Source organism: Nymphaea colorata, chromosome 1, assembly GCF_008831285.2.
Source record: "Nymphaea colorata isolate Beijing-Zhang1983 chromosome 1, ASM883128v2, whole genome shotgun sequence".
Classification (NCBI taxonomy): Eukaryota; Viridiplantae; Streptophyta; class Magnoliopsida; order Nymphaeales; family Nymphaeaceae; genus Nymphaea; species Nymphaea colorata.
In genome coordinates, this window is record NC_045138.2 from 43670786 (window position 1) to 43693475 (window position 22690).

Below are 22690 nucleotides of genomic sequence, written 5' to 3' on the forward strand. Positions count from 1 at the left end.
ATTGCTCCATAGGTCCCACTAGTCGCATGCTTCTTTTGTTGACGAATCTGTACTCCCTCCGCTAAAGAACTTGTCTCGTCTCCAACCATACTATCGCAGATAGCATCTAGTCATTGGTTAGCTTGACACCGACTTAACGTGCCATATGTTCACTCTAGCGCTGATACCAGTTGTCATGAGCTTACTTCCTTCGGCTCGCGCGGCATGATGATTGTCTGTCTATCGTAAACTTTAAGGGGCAAAAGACTACGTAGATAACTTGAAAACAATGAGTGCATGCGAAAATGGAAGGACGCAATGAAATGGAAGGAGACACTTGTAATGAGCATAGATTGCATTCATCACAAGGACCAGCTAGTCTTTGCACTAGGGCCGAAGCCGCTTACATAGGATTCAAATGTCGACCACTCAAAACACAAAATCCCCAATATGCACTAGGGCCGGTGGGAGGGTGCTCCATTACAAGTGAACAAACATAACACAAAGTAGACTCAAGCACAGGGAAACAGTTCCTCTCTCTTGCATTTATATTCCTCCCATCAAATGAAGTTAATGCTGGAACAAGAAAACCTTGTGTGTAGAGATCTCATCTAAGCAAGTCATAAACTAGAAAAAGAGAAGAACACTTTCAACAAGACAAACAATCTTCAACATTAGAGCCCAAACTACAATATGTTAGCTTTATCTAACAGAAACAGCATGAATTTCATTTAATAAAAATGAAATTGGATATATTTGTTACTTTTTTGCAAGTACATGGGCTCGAAAGAATCTGAGTCCACCTTTGCATATGCAAAGGAGGTCTAGCGAATCAAAGAGAATCAAGTACATGTTTCTTCATATGCAAATGGAAAAGCATCATTATGTACATTTCCTCACCGCAATTGAGAAACAAACATGCAGGATGTCCTTTTAATCTTATGTCCATGATCAGGCATGAGATCTTCAATGTGAGGGTCAACAAGGTCTCACGGTTTATATCCATCATTTTACGTGCATTTGAGACTGTATACATGCATCATGAGCATCTGATGATGACTGCAAAATCACTGACGAGCCAAATTTTGAAGCCACAAAGCATATCACCCCATCTTACACATGCATTCATGAGATCGAGGATGCCTATAGATACTCCTTCCCTTTGGCCTTCCTTGAATCTTCTCACTCTCTCTGAATGCCTTTTTCACCCTAACCTGGAACTCGCCCCACTCTATCGTAGAATTTTTCAACAAAAGACCAGCTAGCCTACGTTTATTAGGTCGTATAGTTGGTAACCTTCCACCACCAAAGTATGCCCTGTAACCAGCAACCAATGAAGACAGTTGACTTCCTGGATCAGTCATCACAAATGAATCAGCAGCAGCACATCCTATGAAGTCCAAGGCTGCCAGCTGCAATAACAAAAATACATCATCAGACTGGAAAATTGCTTGAATTAAGCACAAATCATGAATCAAACCACACTTCTCCACTTGTCCAGGAGAGTTGGTTGGTTATGGACTTCAGGTAGAAAAAAGCAAACTATAGATTGGAACACCTAGATGCTACCTAAGTATTAGCCAAGCATGGCATCCAAATCAAAAGTTAGAGAACTATATCCAATTTCATAACTGTAAGGACAAAATAGAAAATAAGGATCATATCAACTCATAAGTCATAATACAACATTATCCACTATGTCACATACATGCAGCTGCAGACCATAGCCACAAAATATCGTTTTCCTTTTTTAAATGATGAAGTTTTTCTCAAGCATAAAATGGCAGAGTTAACTTTGTTGGGAAAAAAAAAGGGAACTTGGCAAATTTTAAAACAATTAATCTTTATGCAAGAAAGAGGAAGGTGGCCAAAATCCTAGAAATAAAATGCGCAAAATGTAAAAAAAAAAAATCTGATAATTAAAAACTATAAAACATGTGACAAAAACGTGAAAACATGGAAAAAGGAAAAAATGAAAAAAAAAACGAAAAAAAAACACATTTTTTGCATTTTTACAAAAAACTTGTTTTCTTCCCTTTTTTCAGCTGACCAGTTTTGAATGTTTTTAACACATTTTTTTGAGAAAACCGTGTTTCCTGTGGCTACAGTGCAGGCCCTAGATTTATTTATTTTATTTATCCAGTGGAAGCTACATTTACCTAAACACAACCTGGTAATGACTAGAAGACGACTTCTATCGAAAATTGCTATATCTTTAATGCTTAGTCAGATGCATGAACACCATCATTAAAAACAATGAAATTTTGGTAATAGAAGTTTCTGGACAATGAAATCCATATTTTCAAAGGCAGAGAAAGCGTGGGAACCAGCAGTCATTGAATTACCTGAGAAGAGAAGTTTTTGAATGGCTCTATTTCTTTGGAAGAAAGCAGGTCTTCTTTTGTAACTAAATTAGGAAACAAACTGGTCAACGCAACCATCCTCGATATTCCACCATAAATACGTGCACCTGCTAAGTATATTCGTGTTGTTCGTTTAAGCCCAAGTGCTGCAAGCATAATTGCTGCTTCTTCAGGAGTCAGTGGGCAAAGCCCTTCAGATCTTAGTGTTCCAGCAGGAAGCATCCTACATGATATAAGAATCATGTCAGACACGCAGGGTACATCTATCTTTTAGAATAAGATGCTTAAATGTATGTTATTTTTTAAAGAATAAAATGTTAACTAGCTATAATGAACCTAAAACATTGCAATATAAAGCCAATGAATCTTCAGCATCATAGTAAACATAATAGAAACAATTCAATTTTTAGCTTTAAAGAAGACTGACAAGAAATTTATAGTGTCGATTTATCTAAAAGTTGGGGAACATAATTTTAAAATTCATGATACTTTTCTAATATGCAGAGGCCACACATTCCACTATTGAGAATAACAGATATCAATTGCCATTTGTCACCAACTCTGAACCTTCCTTTCAGTTGCATCTCTCTCCCTCTCTCAATGTAAATATATAAAGACATCCGTTCATTACCAACTAAACCTTCCTTGCAGTTGCATCTCTCTCTCTCTCTCTCTCTCTCTCTCTCTCTCTCTCTCTCTGTGTGTGTGTGTCTGTGTGTGTGTGTGTGTGTGTGCTTAAATATGTGACGACATCATTTTTGACAATTTGCATATGAGGATATGAAAGATTCTCTCCTTACTCTGTACTATTTGCAAAGAGTGTGAGAGCAGGAAAATGGATTGCACGGAAAGTGTCCAACTCCTTTTTTTCCTCTGCACCACCACCAAACTCACATAAAGAATAAGCTGCCATGTCAATTTCAAACCGAAGATGCATAGCCAGATACTTGGAACTTGCCCCAAGAACAAACTTTTCTCCTGTCCTAGTGGAACTTGCCCGGAAGTGACCAAGCAGATTATCGTCAAGAACACTTTGTGTTAATGTCTGTTGATGCATCCTTCTCACTAGCAAAGCACCTGTTTCTTGGATTTTGTGAGCAAACTTTAGAGCATGGAAATTGCATCTGCATCGAAGTCTCTATTTGGATGTCATATATTAGAATAAATTCAAATAAATAAAACAAAATGCAGAAAGCAAAAAGATTTTCATATCAAAAGAATAAGACTGACAGAAGATACGGGTGTTACCAGAATTGGCATCGGGCTCATATTGTTTTGCTGGCTGACATGGTGCATTCAACTGTATCGGCAAATACAAATTTCGCATATAGGCCTATTTACTATTATTGTATTAAAAAAAAATCAAAAACTGATTTATTAATTAAAGAATAAAGGAAAATCATCAAAATTCATATTGGCCTATATCCTTTCAGTGATGGGCCAATATGATGCATATCAGCCAAATGGGCTGATGAAAAATGTATTAGTAGCATTAAGTATATTTTAGGAACAGAAACGTTCTAGATATTTATCAACCTATGTCATACATGTGAGCTATGTCACACGGTCTCTTCAAGAAAGGGGCCACACCCCGTGTCGACACGACACTGGTGCTGGTGCAGCTCCGACACACACTCCAACTGCGTCCTTTCTTATGCAAGTTCAAAATATTTTCTATTATTTTTTTCTCTTCTCCCTGTCCCTTTCTTTCTTTATGTAAAGTAATAAAAGTAAAAAGAAAAGACTGATTAAGCTAAGAAACAAGCTAAAATTATATATATTATGAATAGATACATTTATATATATAAAATAAATATATTATATATATATACACCCTCGCTGCACCCTTGCACCCAAATTTTTTGGGATACGTCACACCGGCACCGGCACCGACACCCCGCATTCATGTGACATAGCATGTGAGTGCACATGTAGGTATATAACTATGTCAGATAGATGCAGGTATGGGTGCAGAGCACTTTCAAAAAATTTGGGTGCGGGGACACATATGTATATATATCTATGTGTGTGTGTGTGTGTGTAGTGTGTGTATATATATATATATATATATATATATATATAAACAAACAAAACAATATAAAACATTCTATTAAAGAAAACTAAATTGCCAGAAAAATCGCTGGTTGCCAGAAAGTCTTGCCGAACAAGTGCAGTCAGATCGCAGTTTTCATCTTATATACACATGGTTTAAAGAAAAAAAACGAATTAGTGGACAAAAACGGACTCAGTCAAAATTGACCAAGCTACAGAAAAGGACAAATACAGCCAAAGGGGTGTTGACTGCACCGAACACAAGTCTGACCCTGTCCTGGCTGTGTCCAAAGGCACACCTATAACGTACCGGTGTTGACACAGGTACCTCACCCAAATAGAAGTACCCATGTGACATAGGTATAGAAGGTACAACATGACATGCGATGGCCGATGAGGCCGTGCGTAGGGCTCCTTCTCAGGTGCTAGGGAAAGAGGCACTGGTCGTGGTTCTGTTGGACGTGAGAGATTTCAGTGCACTTATTGTGAAAAATAAGGGCACTTGGAGGACCGATGTTGGGAAAGGCATGGTCGACCCACTGGAACTGCCTCACATGGTTCGGTTTGCTCAGCCTCAATATATGAAACTTGCCGACTCCTATCATTGGAAGTGGTGATGTGAAGCCTTTTGATGACCATACAACTAAACAAGTTTTGTTCACACCAGAGTTCCCTATTAGTCTTATATCTATGAAACAATTAGCTACTGATTTGCAACGTAGTCATTTTTTTACCCTGGTTCATGTTCTTTTCAAGACTTACAAACTATGAAGATGATTGATGGCAGCCATGAGAAAGGGGGTGCCTACTTCCTGTCGGCACCCATGGGTAGTGTAGCATCTTCTAGTCTTTTGAAACCAACCTCTTAGCAATGGCATCTCAAGTTGAGACATCTCTCAATTATTCGTCCACAAATTTCAGCCTCAGAGTCCTTTCAATGTGAAGCTTGCCAATTAAGCAAACATACTAGAAGTAGCTTTCCAGTTAATTAGAGTTCTTCTAGTCAACGTCTGTCTGAACTTATTCATATTGATGTCTGGGGGCCTAGTCATGTTGGTAGTAGGTCTCAATTTCAGTATTATCTTGTTCTAGTTGATTATTTCTCTAGAGTTACTTGGGTCATTTTGTTAGAGGAAAGGACTGAGGTCATTTGTATTCTCAAAAGATTCATCATTGAAATAAAAACCCCATTTGATTCCATTGTCAAGTCTCTTCGCACTGACAATGCACTCAAATTTAAATCCTCGAGTTTGATGAAATTTTACTCAGAATTTGGAATATGCCCCCAATTCACTTGCCCTCATACCTCTCAACAAAATGGAGTTGCTGAAAGAAAATGTCGACAACTCTTAAATACAGCCCAAACAATTATGCTGCAAACTCATATGCTTGCATATTTTTGGGGTGATGTCATCCTGACTGCTTGCTATCATACCAATCAATTACCCTCTTTAGCCATTGACGATAAAATTCCAATTCAATTGATTTATCCTCATAGACCTTTATTTCAAATTCCTCCAAAAGCCTTTGGCTATACAGGTTTCATGCATATCCTTGGCCCTAAACGAGATGAACTTTATGCATAGGCCATTAAATGTGTATTCATTGGATATCCCAGCAACCAAAGAGGTTTTAAATGCTTTGATCCTACATCCCATAGAGTGTTTATCAATGCGGATGTGACTTTCTTCGAATCTCAACTTTTCTTTCAGCCTGTTGACACTTGCCTTGAGATGCCCAGCTTTGTAGCCTTACCTATTCTTCAAATGTTCCTTTAGAGTTTGTTCCATGTTCATCTCCATCATCATTGTTTCAATGACCATCCACTGGTTACTCACACCGATAGGACCCCACTCTGGATCATCCATCGATGTCTTCTCAGGATGTAAGAAACCCTAACATTATTGACCCTGGGGCTAATGACCCATACCTTAGCGATGAACTACCTATTGCTCTTTGAAAAAGGAAGTGACAAAACACGATGCACCCCATATCTCATTTTGTGTCTACTAATCATGTGAGTCACAGTTTACTGCAGTTTTCTTAGGGTATGACAGGTCAAGTTGTTCCCATGAGTGATCACCAAGGGTTACTTGACGTCAAATGGAAATAGGCTATGTAGGAAGAGATGGATCCATTGATTTCACGAGAGACATGGGAGGTAGTGGAGCCCCCTCCACAGTGTGATGTAGTGGGATCCAAGTGGATCTTTACCATCAAATATCATTTTGATGGCTCTATTGAGAGGTATGAGGTCATCCTGGTTGCAAAAGGTTATACCCAAACCAATGGAGTAGACTTTTTTGAGACCTTCTCTCCAATGGTGAGGTTAAGGACCATTAGGCTCATAAGATCTGTAGATGTTCAACATGATTGGACTCTCTACCAGCTCAATGTGAAGGATATTTTTATGTATGGGGATCTCTTTGAAACTATTTATATGCAGCAACCTCTGAGTTTGAGATTTAGGGAAAGTGTCACAGACTCACAAGGTGTGCAGATTCAATAAGGCTATATATGGACTCAAACAAAGTCGTCGGGCGTGGTTTCATAAGCTGTCAGAAGTGGTTTCCCAGTGTGGTTTTTAAAGATCTCCTCTCGATCACTCCTTATTCATAAAGAAAAAAGCAGCAGGTATAGTGGTTTTAGTGATTGGGCTCTCTATCATCTCGATGTGAAGAATGTCTTGTTGTATGGGATCTCTCTAAAACTATCTACATGCAGCAACCTCCTGAGTTTGAGATTTAGGGAAAGTGTCACAAGGTGTGCAGACTCAATAAGGCTATATATGGACTCAAACGGAGTCCTCACTCCTCAGGCATGGTTTCATAAGCTATCAGAGGTGGTTTTCCAATGTGATTTTCAGACATCTCCTCTTGATCACTCCCAATGTGGTTTTCTTTTGCCACAACACTTGATTTTTTCTTACCAAACATGGTTTGACAAGAAAAACCAGCATTATTGAATATTTTAGTGATGCTGCTAAACTAAACACATAAATATGTTAGTTTTCTTTCCCTAATCCTGCTTTTCAATTTGTTGACTTCTAAATGAAAGTTATTGTGGCAAAGAACTGGTATATGCTAAAATTTGTTGACAATGGTCCTTAGGCTTCTTTTTAGAATGTCAATAAGTCATGTTCAGACATACACTGAGCCTCCTTCATCTGATGCAGCACAGCATCTTTTGCCAGAAGGAAAAAAGAAGAAATAAAGGAAAAGGAAATCTAGAACATTACTGAAAGCAAAAACTACCGGTGCAGCAGTGCACAAAACTGATAAAGATATGATATTCCAAATGTTAAGGTGGGATTTTGGTTGCTACTGTTCATTAGTTAGAAGAAAATTTTGTGTCAATGGACTTAAACTCGAATTGTAGATGGTTACAATTAAACACTCTTCAACTTGATGTTCTATTGTAGTCCATTATTTATTGAAGTAGAAATTAGCCTTCTTCCTCTAGCACCATTTGAATCTGATGGTTTTAAGGGACTGCACTATTCACCACTTCCATGCAAGAGTTTGGTTGTTGTTGATATGTTGACATATGCTAAGGGTATAAGCCCCATATTGATTCGCTCGGCAGTTTAACATAGTTTATGATGCCACTAGCTTAATACAAAAAATTTGTATCCAGCATAGCACCAATTTACTAGTTTTCTGTGGAAACCTTTTGTGATTTTCAATTTATCAACACATCCAAAGTTAGTGACTCCAAATGTTGTTGATATGTGCAGAGAATCTTTAGGCATGCCATGATTTGATTAAGAATCCAGATTTAGATTCAACACTTTTTGCATTTCAATTTGGATTTTAGTTTTTCCTTTGAATTTGTATTTCAATTATTCAACTACCTGTTTGAATTTGGATCTAGACAAGTTTTTTCTCCTAGTCAACAAGTTTATTATATCTCCTCAAAACCTGGTTACTGGCATCTGAAAAAAAACTGGATCACACATAGTGAAAACCAGGTTTTCAATTGCCGTCCAAACAAACAAACCTAGTTTTTTTTTTCTTTTTTTCTTTTTTTCTTTTTTTTTTTTTCAAAAACCTAGTTCCAAAACTAAGTTTCTACTTGTGAAACCTTAGGTTCAAGACATGCCATCCATAAGGGCCCTAAACATCAGATGCTATAGAATCACTTCCCGGAACCCTTTTGAGAAACAACCATGTGAATGGATCATGTAAGGCACTTGCTGGATGAAAATGTTTACTTTCACATAAACGAAAGACAATTAAGCCTTATATGAACACATGAAGTACATGGCACACACAGAGATGCAAATGAAAGCTAAACTCAAAGCTCATACATGCCAGAAAAGAAAAGAAAGTGACACATGAGGTCACTTAGAAATATCATAGATCATATAAGTTGTCAAAATACCTGCAATTTAACAGGAACTGGATCAAATGCCAAGCGGTGAGCAAAACCCACAAAATGAACTACACGATTCTGTAGAAGAATAGGCAAAATTCTTTTCAAGAAGAAACTTGGCTTGGCCTCTTTCTTAATATCTGAATCAGTCACCTGATCAAAAAGGTTTAGTTGTAAAATAAGATAAAACTAGAACAAGGTAGCACTTAGTACAAAGGGTAATCATACAAAAGATATCAAGCTTCACACTTACTATGCTACCAATTGCCCGTAAGTCTAGTGACTGAAGTTCCTCTGGAAGTTCCTTCACGATTCTAATATCATCCTTCAGGTAGTTAATGAAAAATTCCTCCTGATAGATATCCCCAAATTTGCTGAGAAAATATCAAACTTGTCATCTTATTTTACACCAAAACGTCAAATGTAAAGCAAGGACGAGGATCTCAGATTGACAGAAACAAGAATGAAGAAAAGCAGAACATAATCATGTGATAAAGTGCTCTTCAATAAATTTTTTTCTTTAAAGCTCTTTACCCAATATGGTCATATCTATGACAGATTTGGAAAACAGAAAAAACCTGTCTTATCTGGGTTTTGTAAAAGCATCTAAAACCTTTGTCTACAATCCTTGATCCTTCCATTAGACAACCATTAACCTAACCATAATCAGTTGTCAACAATGTTGAGATGCCTATATGAAATTACAGTCCATCCCATTGTAACAACACACAAAGCATTAAAACTTGCCATAAGAAGTGGCCACAGCTCTTGACCCCAAGTATGGCTTTGAAATTGTTAAATAAAAGGAGCTCATTTATAAATTGCATAAGGCACACCTTATTCACACAACCCCAACCAACACAAGGAACATCTTGCAGAAAAGACCCCTTTTTTATCAAGGTTGTCAGAATATAGGTGTGTTGTGGGTAGAGGCTGCTACCTTCTGCTTCACCTTCTCCTACACCTGCAAGAAGGAAAAGGAGGATTGCAGAATACTCACACACTCTCAATAGGGTTAGCCAGGAAAATGGGAATTGCTGCTGCAATTGGATGGAATCTTCCCATGTAGCCTAGTGTGCCTCACCTTCCACTCCACTAACCACTACGTTATAGACTTTCATGACCCTCATATAGCCCTCTGCCATAGGCTTCGAAATAGAAAGAGCATATTCCAAGGGGTGGAGGAGAGCGGAGTAGGGAACAGTGGTGGAAGATTACCTCGATAGCAGGGTTTCAGCCACAAATATAAAATACTGGTTGAATGGTGGAGTTCTTAGGAAGTTGATACCTTAGGCAATCCATCCGATTCTTTTCAAGACTTGGAAGGGGCCCACCTTGCAAACTATGTCACATGAGTGCAGAGTGCAAGTGCGAGTGTGGGTGTCGGCGGGTGCCGGAGCAGCACATCCCAAAAAATTTAGGTGCGGCGGTGCGGCGAGGATATTTTATTATTATGATTATTATTAATTTATTATATATATAACAGAATAAGCATGTATATATTATTATTACAATTTAGTTATTAATGTATATAACATACTTGCATAATTGTATTGCATAGGAAAATATCAAAACAACATATATTATATATAATATATTATATATAGTGATTTAGTAATATGACATACTAACACTCTAACATAAAACATAAAAAATTGATAGAATCATAGAAGCAGAAATTGAAATTTTGAAATTAAAACTTCAAAAGAACAACACTAACCATAGCTGGTCGGCTGCATAATGCATATATAAAAAAGCTTATATTATATATTCTAAGTTTATAACATGACAATATATCACTATATCAGTTGCAAATTATATATGCACAGCTGCATATGTACATGACTGACAATATATATTTGTTAGTTGAACTTTGAAACTTTTATAGTAGATTCAAGAACAATTGAACAAGCATCTAAAATAAAATGCCAAAATGTATACAACAATAATACCAAAAAATGGGACAGATTTAGACCGGATGCAGGTTGACTGCACCCGACTCGAGTTTGTCGCGAGTTGGGTGCGTGCCAGAAGTGGACACATATAGTCTGGAGTGGCTGACTGCATCCGACTCGTGTTGACTAGGCTCGGGTGCGAGTCAGAGCCCCACCCATGTCCGGTGCGCACCCGACTCAACGCGACTCTGGTGCAGCAGTAAATAGAAGAGTCTGTGTGACTTGTCTTGCAAAAAGTTTACATACCCCTACTTTTCAGCACTGTATCTTCCTCGAAAATTCTTAAGATAAATTCAGTCCCCCACTTGATATTAAAAACCTTGATGATGTTTGTTGTGTTATTGCACCATGAGATTTGTGCGCCTCCAGTCTGCCATGACTTCTAACACTATATCTCCACTAAGTAATTGGAAGTCTAGTTGTTTAGCATGAGGATGGAATCGACATAAGTCCAGAGGCGGCCTGCCATACACCATCATGAAGGGAGACATAGTGGTGGGCAAATGAGTGGCAGTGTCATATGCGAACTCTCCACTTCCATTTGATAATCCATTTGTGGATGGTAAGTTGTACTTAATTTGAGTGTGGTTCCCTGCAAAGCAAAACAATTTTGCCAAAAGCTATTTAGAAATAAGGGATCATGATCACTTATAATTCATCTTGGCATGTTGTGTAGCTTAACAACATCTCTAGCAAAAAATGGGGTAGCCAAACCACAATGAAATATGTCACAGCCGGCAGCCTTAGAGAGAGAAAATCTTCTTATTAACTAACCCTAATCTCAATAATAAATAGTTTAGGGCGGCGGTAGAGACTTACAAATAACATCAACCAAAAATAAAGAAATCTTTAAAGAGAACTCTTAACGATTAAATATTGCAAAGAACCACCTAGAAACTTAAAGTCTTCTAATTCAACACTCCCCCTCAAGCTAGAGCATACATATTAATCATACTCAGGTTGTCACAACATCTAAAGAAATCACCAATAGGAAGAGCTTTGGTGAAGACAGTTGCAGTTTGATCTTCAGATGATACATGAATGATGGCTATGGTTCCTCCTTGAACAAGGTCCTGAATGTAATGGCAATCCACTTCAATATGTTTAGTTCTCTCATCGAACACTAGATTGTTTGTGTTAAAATATATTGTAATGGGGAACCGGGTCCATATCTGGACCTGGTCCTATGGGGCACGTGTACCGAGGCTGGCTCGGTATCCTAGGCGGCACTCTTTCTCTCCCTCCTATATATTCTTCACTTACGTGTAATTGTTAAGTTAAGTGAATATTATTTTCTCTCTCCTAGGGTTGCGGTTTGCCCCTAGGTCAGAGCTTCCCCGTGGTTTTTCACCTCTTTCAGAGGTTTTCCACGTATATCGTGTGTTCTTTCTCTGTTCTCTCCTTGTGGTTCGTGTTTCTACAGTTTGCAATGTATGTGGCTGCTCTATTGTCACAATACATCCTCATGAGAAGAAGAATTGACACACTTAGGCTAGATAGCATGGACTTAGCCCAAGTCATTTCAATAGTAGTTTGAGTCATAGCCCTGTACTCAGATTCTGCACTAGATCTTGACAACACACTTTGTTGTTTGCTTCTCTAGGATATAAGGTTGGCATGTTGTGTAGCTTAACAACTTTGTTGTTCTTTGCAATATTTAATCGTTAAGAGTTCTCTTTAAAGATTTCTCTATTTTTGGTTGATGTTATTTGTAAGTCTCTACCGCCGCCCTAAACTATTTATTATTGAGATTAGGGTTAGTTAATAAGAAGATTTTCTCTCTCTAAGGCTGCCGGCTGTGACATATTTCATTGTGGTTTGGCTACCCCATTTTTTGCTAGAGATGTTGTTAAGCTACACAACATGCGAAGACAGGAAGTCTACCACAGGTAGTCAACATCGACTTAGCCCAAGTCATTTCAATAGTAGTTTGAGTCATAGCCCTGTACTCAGATTCTGCACTAGATCTTGACAACACACTTTGTTGTTTGCTTCTCTAGGATATAAGGTTGCCTCCCACAAATACACAGAATCCTGTGGTAGACTTCCTGTCTTCGATTGAGCCGGCATAGTCAGCATTATTGTAGGCTTCCAGTTTCAAGGTCTTGCCTTTTGTGAATAAAAGTCATTTACTTGAAGACAATTTCAAATATTTGACCACCATTAATGCTGCATCCCAATGAACTTTGCTGGGTCTTGAGAGGATTTAGGCAACAAAGTTTTTTCAGCATCAATAAAAGTCCTTAAAAAAAACATCTATCAACTTTTTCTTCCGTCAATCAGTCCATCAATCACAGCAATCAACTTGAAAGGATCTAGGCAGCAGAACTTTTTAGCATCAACAAAGCACTTAAAAAAAATCTATGAACTTGTTGTTCAATGTTCAGTAAATCAGTCCACCAAACTCCCACGCATTAGGCTTCATATCATTGCTTACTAGAATCCACATATGCATATAAGAAAAACAATCAATCTGATAAGAGTATACCCAACTTGCAACTACTTTTCCACAATCAGCCAAAAAAAAAAACCCCGATAAGAATGTGGTCCATGTGCAGCGACTCTTCCACGAGCCCAGATTTGACTTAGAACTTGCCAACGCAACTCCCACGCAGTTGCTCACACTCCACTACATCCACGTTGGGAACCTAATCACACATACCTCTCACGTGTGATTAGGTTCCCCTTTCACGCTGCTCCACTATCTCCCGATCAGCAGAGAGAAGAGAGAAAGGAAGGATAGAGGAAGAAAAAAGGTGGGAAGAGATGGGAGAGAGAAGAGGTCGCCATAAAGTCACATCAGCCACCGGCGGAGTGTAAGAATTTATAATGTAAGTATACATACATGTTTTGATATCTACTACCATATATCTTAAACTCCTAGCAGTTTGATGTATGATTTGCATATATAAATATATGTGTGCATACATAGGACTTTTTGTATTTATTTTTTCTTTATTTTTCGTGCCTTTATCTGAACTTTTTCATTTTTTATTTTACAAAGGAAGTAGCTGTTGGGAGTTCCCAACGGCTAGATTTCTAGCCGTTGGGAGCTCCAACAGCCACTTCCTCTTCCTCCTTTTTTATTTCTTCTATAAATAGGGCACTTGGGACCCTTGTTAGATTATGGCTTTTTAGCCTCTTCTTGTATACTTTGTCAAGATTAATACATTCTTCTTCTCCTCAAGTTTGAGGTTCTTTGTGTGTGTTACTTATTGAAGTTATTGGAAGCTTCAAGAGTGTTTCTCTTGAAGCATTTGTCTTGACAAGTTTGGGTCTGATTTACATGGTATCAGAGCCACGTTTTAGCTCTTCGTCTTGCTGTCCTTCAAGGTTTGAAGTTTTCAGCACGTGCTCTTTCTTTGAAGTTGTGAAGCACTCCAAGTGTTCGATATATTGCTAACTGCGTTTTAACTCAAGAAGGTGTTGTTTTTTTCCTTTTGCTGGCTCTTGGAAATTACTTCTTGAGGCTTTAAAGTGATCTACGTGATGGGATTGAGCACATCTTGTCAAGCTTCCGTGGCTGCCAAAGTTGTGACTGTTTTCCGAGTAATATCTTCCCTCGTGGCAGCAAGCTCTTCATATTTTTGGAGCTACCCTCTTACTGTTTTGTGGTGACTGATTTCGTAGATTTTTCACAAACGTTGAGAGCTGTTTTGACACTACTCTTGTGGCTACATCAACTTCATCTTACAAGGTACACATTATGGATGATAGAACTTCTTCTACTCCTCTCCCTAAACTTACTTCATCAAATTACTTCTTGAGGCTTTAAAGTGATCTACGTGATGGGATTGAGCACATCTTATCAAGCTTTCGTGGCTGCCAAAGTTGTGACTGTTTTCCTAGTAATATCTTCCCTCGTGGCAGCAAGCTCTTCATATTTTTGGAGCTACCCTCTTGCTGTTTTGTGGTGGCTGATTTCGTAGATTTTTCACAAACGTTGAGAGCTGTTTTGACACTACTCTTCTGGCTACATCAACTTCATCTTACAAGGTACACATTATGGATGATAGAACTTCTTCTACTCCTCTCCCTAAACTTACTTCATCAAATTATGTTTCTTGGGCAAAAACTATGGAACATTTCATTGGAAGTAAAGGTTTATGGGGACTTGTTGATGGTTCTAAAAGTGAACCATAATTAGTCATAACCAAAACCATAGATGAAAAAGCCTAAGAACTAGATGGAGTAGAAAAAGATAAGGTTATGAATGAATATGAGAGAAAATGGGAAGAGTGGAAGAGGACATGACAAGATTATTGCTTGTGTCGATACTACTACTATGGGCCAAATAGCAAAGCATAATTTTGCTCATGAAGCTTGGAAATTCCACACTATGAAAGATGTGGCTTACATGTGCAATCTTCAAATGAAGATTGCAAGTCTCCAACAAGAGGATAAGTCTATAAAGGAATATGTTGGAGAAATGGAACAATTATGAGATGAACTTGCCTTATTTGAACCCGAATAGTATGATCCAAGAGACATTGGAGTAAGGGAAAAATAAATCCAAAAGGAAAAACTTTATAAATTCATTCTTGGTCTTAGACCGGAATATGATGGAGTCAAAACTATTTTGCTCCATAGACATAAAGTGTCATCTATAAATGAAGCCATAGCGGAGCTTCAAATGGAAGAAAATAGACTCAATTTTTCTAAAGATAAGAATGAAAGTGTTCTTGCTACCTCAAAACCCGACGCTCATATGAGAACTTATAGGCCTCCTCACTTTAATTGAAATTATGAGGATAAAGGCAACAAGAAGATTATATGTTTTCATTGTCAAGAAGAATTTATCAGGATGACTAAAAGAAGAGGTGTATATGGAGCAGCTCCTAGGATATCATGAAGGAGACCCTAAGGAATATGCTTGTTAGTTGCAGAGAGCTATATATGGTTTGAGGCGAGCATCTAGTTCTTGGTTTGAGAGTTTTTTATTATAAATTCAGAAGCATGGGCTTCGACATTCTCAACTTGACCATTCCCTTTTTATATTTTGAGGTAAAGATACCATTATATTTTGTTGACATATATTCATAATACCATTATTACCAGGAATAGTCCAACTCATATCCAAACAACTAAGGATATCTTGAGTCGGCAGTTTAAGATGAAGGATCATGGTGAACTACGGTACTTTCTTGGAGTTGAGTGGATGATGGAACTCTTCGCTTAAATCAGCACAAATATACCTTAGATCTTGTACAGAAGGCTGAAATGCAAGATTGTAAACCCCTTGCTACTCCCAGTGTTTTAAATCACAAGTTAAGTCAACAAGATGGGGATAATTATCACGATCCCACAAGGTATTGTAGCATTGTGGGGATGCTACATTGCCTAACATTTATTTGTTATGATATTACTTATGCCATCAATCAAGTCTCTCAGTTTATGCACGCTCTAAAGGCAGGCTACATGGAAGCAGTTAAAAGAATCCTTAGATATTTGAAAGGCACTACTGGTGATGGTCTTCTTTATACTCAAAGTACGACTTTCAATCTTGTCATGGTTTATTGATTTACACAGACGCAAACTAGGTTGGATATCCAGATGATCAAAAATTAGTGTCAGGATATCATGCTTTCATTGGGCCAAACTTTGTATCTTAGAGCAGGAGGAAACGAAAGGCAGTTGCTAGAAAAAGTATAGAGGCTAAATACAGGGCAATGTCTGCCACTACTGCAGAGCTTAATGAGTCTATATGATGTTGTTTATTGCTAATCAACAACTAAAGTGCTCTTCAAATTTCTCTTAACCCCATTCAGCATAGCAAAACTAAACATATTGAGATTGATCAACATTTCATCCGACAAAAATTTTTTAATCAATTGATTCTACCCACAACAAGTGCAGTTGTGAGGCATGGTTCCCAACTCTATTCTCTTCCTTCCTACTAAACTTTCTACGGTGATCAGTTCTAGAGTTTCTCACAATAAATCATTTCATTACAAAACTTAAAAAAATAAGGATCCAGCTCCACCAGGGAAATGGCAAATCAATTCCCAGGCCTGCCAACAAAATATACTATTTTTTAGGTCAGCTGGTTGCATACCATCTTCCTGTTCAACAAGTCTTTAAATAAATGTTGAAACTTATAGGAATCAAATCCATTAGTAATCATACAATGTATTTTAAATTGACACAACATAATATGTACAAATGTGTAAAATTCACCTTTCATCTCTCCAAACACTATTGAAAAGAAATTTTGGAACAACTAGAGTTGCATTGAGTAAATGAGCAACAGCAACAGCATTACAGACCTGCATTTCATGCACATAAAACACAACACATTTGTTCACAAATATGGACTAGTATAATCATGTGTGAAAGCAGACAAAATAAGCCTAGGTGCAAGACTCAAAGTGAATGCCTAGAAGGCATTAAGAGAAGTGATGCCAAAGATATACAAAGTGACCCTGCTGAAAAGCTAAACAGAAAAAGGAATAGCAAGAGGGATGTCAAAACAAAAATCCTAACATTTGCATTAGCATAAAAAATGACTGGAGCCCACACTCCATCCAGCGGCAAGGAAAAATCAGCAATCATAATGCCCTTTCAGTCAGTTATGAACCAATCTCTTTTTGAAATGAGCGATTTGGTTAGACTAGTCAATTAGTCAGCCTAGTCACTGGCCATCCATCTAATTCCCATCCCATAAATTTATATGTGCATCCTTTGTGTGTGTGTGTGTGTGTGTGTGTGTGTGTGTATATATATATATATATATATATATATTGTGTTATGCTTCTGCATCCTTTTCCATGTCAATATATGCGTTATTTGTTTATAGTCAATTAACTTGAACTACCAAGTCCTAATTAGTCTTCACAGCCCCAATTAGTCTTCTCAGGTCCTTGAACAACTTGTGTAAGACTTTCAATTTTGACAAATTAGTAGGCAAGTGCAAGTTAAACTACCCTGAGTTTTTTGTAAGGTCGAAGCCACAACTGGTCCCTCATTGACCATGCTCTCAATGATTCGTTAGCACAAAAAAAATATGTATCAGAACAGTTTGTTCATATCTTGCACGGAGATGCGAACAAGCAATTACAATTTTTGTATGCATTTTTTTTTCACTTTGATTCTCTGATCTCTGAAAACAGGTGTAGAAATGCTAGCCAGAATGGAGGAAATATGAAAAATTTCGGCACTTGCAATGTTGTAAAATGTCTATGGCAACCATATTGATTGGACCAAACACAATAGGGATAACACAACATATCATAAAATAGCATAAGTTCATAACATCAAGTTCTTTTCATTAAAAAATAAATTCTGATTATTTCATATGCACCGTAAGATATAACTTCCATTTTACTGGTTATGCAACAGCGCAATTATAAGACACACCCAATTTAGAACTGACACCTCAGTATCTGGTTGATTTTACCATGGCTATGTTAGTAGGACAATGTAACAGAGGTTATGGTGCAATAACTAAAAATTCGAAGATTACATATAATATACTATATATTAGTACACGCTGAACTATCAACAGTTGCATAAAAAAATGTGAAAGCCCTATAATAGCATATATTCTTAAAAGAAATACATAGAAGGAAGCAACGGCAGGAACATTACTTACAGCAACTCTCTGCTGGTTGATCCCACCATTTGCACTTACAATAATGTATCCATTTGTTTGCTCTGCAACAGTAGCAAATGGTCAATAAGGTTCCACCTCAGTTCAGCATCAGCACAATAAGAACAGCAAGCCAAGTAACCCTGGTCAATCTGTCGCCTACTCATGCATTGGGTGGGTTTCATAAACATACTACTTTCCTATTTCTCTTGTTTCCTTTAAAGGTCTAAAAAGAGGAAAAAAAAGAAGAAGAAGATTACTCAAAGTAGAATGACCTTACCACCTTCAGGTAACTTTTGACAAATGGGATTGAACAACCTTTATTCACTTTGAGAATCATTTTCAACAAAAATTCAACCCAATGTGAACTTTTTGTTTCAGTTAAACCTTTTCTAAGTTGGAAGTGGATGGGGGATTCAAAGACCAACCAAACCTTAAAACCTATATCAAACAATATACAAACTTACAAGTGACAATACTGGCATATGGGTTTGTCTGTTGAAGAAAGTGATTCTTTAGAATAGTGTGCAACCAAAAAGCAGATGCATATCAAGATGAGACTCAAGTGAGATAACAGTTCGGAAGAAATGACTGAGGCTTTCTGTAGTGCACACTTACAGTAAAAGTGCATAATCTATATAGGAATAAGAAGGGACCAAAAAACTAACAAGATTATGTACCACACTGTTTCCAATCATCTTTATCTGAACAAGGTTTCCAAGCAGATGAAGAAAGAAAAGTCTCCTGCCACAGGTCTTCAGGTTCATGACTTCCAACTCCCTAAGGGTAAGACAAAGAATTTTAGGAAATCTAGCAGACCAATAAGCAAAGATAATGTGATCACAAGCCATAAAGCAGTGAAGATTTATTATGCTTAATAAACCAAGAAGTAAACGTATGCACATGCACATTTTGCAAGTAAAATGGGCAACATAACCTGTACCTCAGCCAATGCATGGGCAGCTAATCCCAAAAGTCTAGGATACATAAACCTCTGATGGTCCTTTCCTTTTGTAAACTTCTTCCATTCGCCCTAGAAATATGAGACAGACCATTGAATTTCTAATCAGTTATAAATATGACAGACATTTGGATTACAGAGTTTAAAAGATGAGATAATACATTTTTGCTGTATTTTGAGTTGTAACATTCAGTTTGAACAATAGTTTTTGATGTAACATTTAAGTTAGTCGATTAAGTTTCACAGCTTTTGGATGGTCTCAGAATTCCCATTTCTGGTGGTCAGATTTATGCTTTATCAGAGCAAGCAAGTCCTGGATTTAACAAGCTTACTTTCCCAAGTCATATTAGGTAGACATAAAAGAATTACTTTATCGTACTTCATATTTTTGAAGGAAAAACCACCTTCCAACTCCACTTAACGTGTAAGGCTGTATATTTGTCATATAATGTTGCTGGTAAATTTGGGTAGTCTAGCTTATTTCCTGTTTTAGTGTTGACATGCCTGTTTGTGCTGAACAGATTGTTTCATGTGCGTCACCAAGCTATGGTATAATTTTCATGTCCCATATTTCCAGCACGCTCGAACGATTAAGCCTCTTAAACAACTTATAAATCGTTGAAATCACAGCAGGACTGCCATGCAATGAGGCCGCCTTAGTTTTTGCAAACGAAAGCCAGAGCACCGTGCGATCTGAAGTAAGCAACGGAATCACATATTTATACAACACGTTTAGTAGCTTGAAACACTTCAGATCCTCCTCGAGCACTCTGCAAGTCGGAGCCCATCTATGATTCAATTGGTTCCGAACTGCACGTCAAATCCGTCCCAACTTAAGACGGTTACCTTGCATTCGGTCTATTTATTGCTTAGTTACTATGGAACCTACCCAAGATCCAGCCGTATCCAGAATGAAATCCTGTACAAGTTTATTTATGTAAATCGTGAGAAGAATTCGGAACAAGTCAAAATTTTATATGGACTATGGGTAATGGGCTACTTGCATTGAGTATTTTCGTTCTGGAAAAGCATATTTACTACATATTTTTACACGCCAGTGACATTAAGACAAATTGCTTCTTCTAGCTTTCCTTATATTTGTTGGCAATAACTAGATCCAACTATGTACAAAGCAGTTGCAATCACCTAGGCATGGAAAGAATGCAGTCACCTACGCGAGTTCAGCATAAATCATAAAAAAAGCATACGGATGAATTAAGAGACACAGTTCAGCATCATGCAAAGCTCCCTTTGGAAGCCCGACCAAAAAATATTTCTTTTTGAATTCGCGCAGAGATGCGCATACCTCAAACAGAAAAACCGGACTGGGGAGTCTGTCCTCATCTTCGACGCCCGACAGAAACCACCAATTCATCAACAAGAACACCGCGATAAGACCTAACAGCGCAATCATTCCCCGAAATCGCCTCGTCCTTGGGTGCAGCTTCTTCCTCGTGGGGTTGGTCCCCAGGATCAGACCCCCATTTCCTTGCCAGAAGCTCCATCTCCCTCCCGTTCCGGCGTCGTCGAAGACCCTTGTCCTTGGGTTATCTGACCGGGCGGCAATTGAAGCCCCAAGAGACGACTGCCAAGTTATCGGCGTCGTTGAGATGGATCCGGCGTAGATCGAGGAGGGAACCCTAGTGAACTCGTGCGAAGAAGACTCGTCATCCTCCGATTCAACCATGGTGTAAGGAGGCAATCGAGCACCTTCGTTTTTCTAAGAAGGCGACCGGATATAAAAAAGGAACAAGATTGTATAATGAGGTCCCTGGGACTATCCCCGGACTAAAACTAACTGTAAAAGTGGTGGGCCCCGGAGATTGGGACCCGCAAGCCTGACCTCAACTAGCAAATGTGAAGACCAAGCCTGCTCTTCCTCACCGAAACCCGTTCAAGGACGGTTCCACTTATGTTTGAAGGTCAATTTTATCCTCAACCATTCGAACCACCGTGGCCTCTTGAGTTTCCCTGTAGCCTCATTCGAGTGATGCAGCAGAGTAGAGCACCAAAAGTGAGACGAGAATACCACTAGCAATGAGGAAAAGTTTCTCATGCAACTCATTGAAGGATTTTTATTGGACACAACAAAGACATTTCTGTTGGTAACTTCGTGAAATTTTCCTGCTGCCCACTTGCACATGTTGATTTTGCAACTGTTAACAACCTAATTCTATAGTGAAGGCAATGAGAGTAAAAGAGACGATAAAATACCCCTGGCCGGCTAAAACGAAGAAGAATCATTCAAAACAGCACAAAAGCGAGAAAAGTTAGAAGATGCAGGCATTGATAATGAGTGCCATGGTTAGAAGCTGGATAATATTCCATAAAGGACTATTGTACATGTTGAGTACCACCGGATGCACATGGCATGTCACTAAGAAGTAATCCAGGTGAAACTAAGAAAATGTGCTCCTAGGGAAGGGGTCAAACAGTCTCTAGCCATGGATGAATTGTCATCACAATCTAAAAGCAATGGGTTACTATGCAGGTGAATGGCCGCCACAAAAATATTTTCTTTCAATTACAGAAGGGGCAAAGATAGGCGGATGAAACTTTGCACTAGAAGGGGAAAAAAAGTAGAATCTAGAGGCAGATGAAGAGAAGAGTAACGAAAAAATAATACAACTGAAAATTTTGTCGTGCGCTCAGGTGATGAAGAAGATTAATATGAAGGAGATGAGTATGTTGAAGATAAAGAAGATGAGCAAGATGTGGATGAGAACATGCAGTTGGAGGAGGAAAATGATGGATTTATAGTTTCAAGAGAGCATAGAAGGAAAAAGTCATCGGGTCGGCGGCAATTGTAAGAGAGCACAACAACTAGTTTGAGACCATGAACAATTTATTTGCAAATAGCATGTCTCAATAATGCATTGATCATTTTCATTATAGAATGTCACTTTTATTGTGATCTAAAATATCGATAATGTTATGTCAATGTGATGTTACTTGTGATTTCTTTGTCATCAACCTTTTTTATTGTTCTATTTATTGCCTATTGTCTCCAACAATTATCACTAGTGTAGGTTTTATTGACAAATAAAAGGGGTTTTTATTAGTCTTTTACATATTTATGTTTGTTATATGTTACTTGTGATTTCTTTGTCATCAACCTTTTTCATTGTCAGATTTATGGCCTATTGTCTCCAACAATTATCACTAATGTAGTTTTTATTGACAAACAAAAGGGGTTTTTATTAGCGTTTTACATATTTATTTTTGTTATTGGAGTTAACTATTTGTAGGAATTCGGCAATGCATTATCTTTGTTGTTTTGTGGGTGCAAGTGAGGGGCCTTTTGTTATCCAATGTAACTAGCTTGCAGACCACCGGTAGTATTCATAGATAATGAGGTTCTAGATGGAGCAATTTAAGGCTATGTATTTTACCAGCATTCTAGACAGAAAACCAATTA

General features: G+C 38.0%; 1 protein-coding gene across 1 annotated transcript; it reads right to left on the reverse strand.

The window, feature by feature from the left end:
- Window positions 1-662: 662 nt before the first annotated feature.
- Window positions 663-21013, reverse strand: LOC116254403 (O-fucosyltransferase 2-like). Its single transcript, XM_031629785.2, has 10 exons — window positions 20579-21013; window positions 19255-19344; window positions 18992-19091; window positions 18315-18376; window positions 16901-16989; window positions 9022-9142; window positions 8778-8921; window positions 3143-3480; window positions 2325-2565; window positions 663-1391 (listed from the first exon to the last, which is right to left on the reverse strand). The coding sequence occupies exons 1-10, from the start codon at window positions 20957-20959 to the stop codon at window positions 1083-1085; spliced, it is 1875 nt and encodes a 624-aa protein (XP_031485645.1). The 5' UTR covers window positions 20960-21013; the 3' UTR covers window positions 663-1082.
- Between the last annotated feature and the right edge of the window lie 1677 nt (window positions 21014-22690).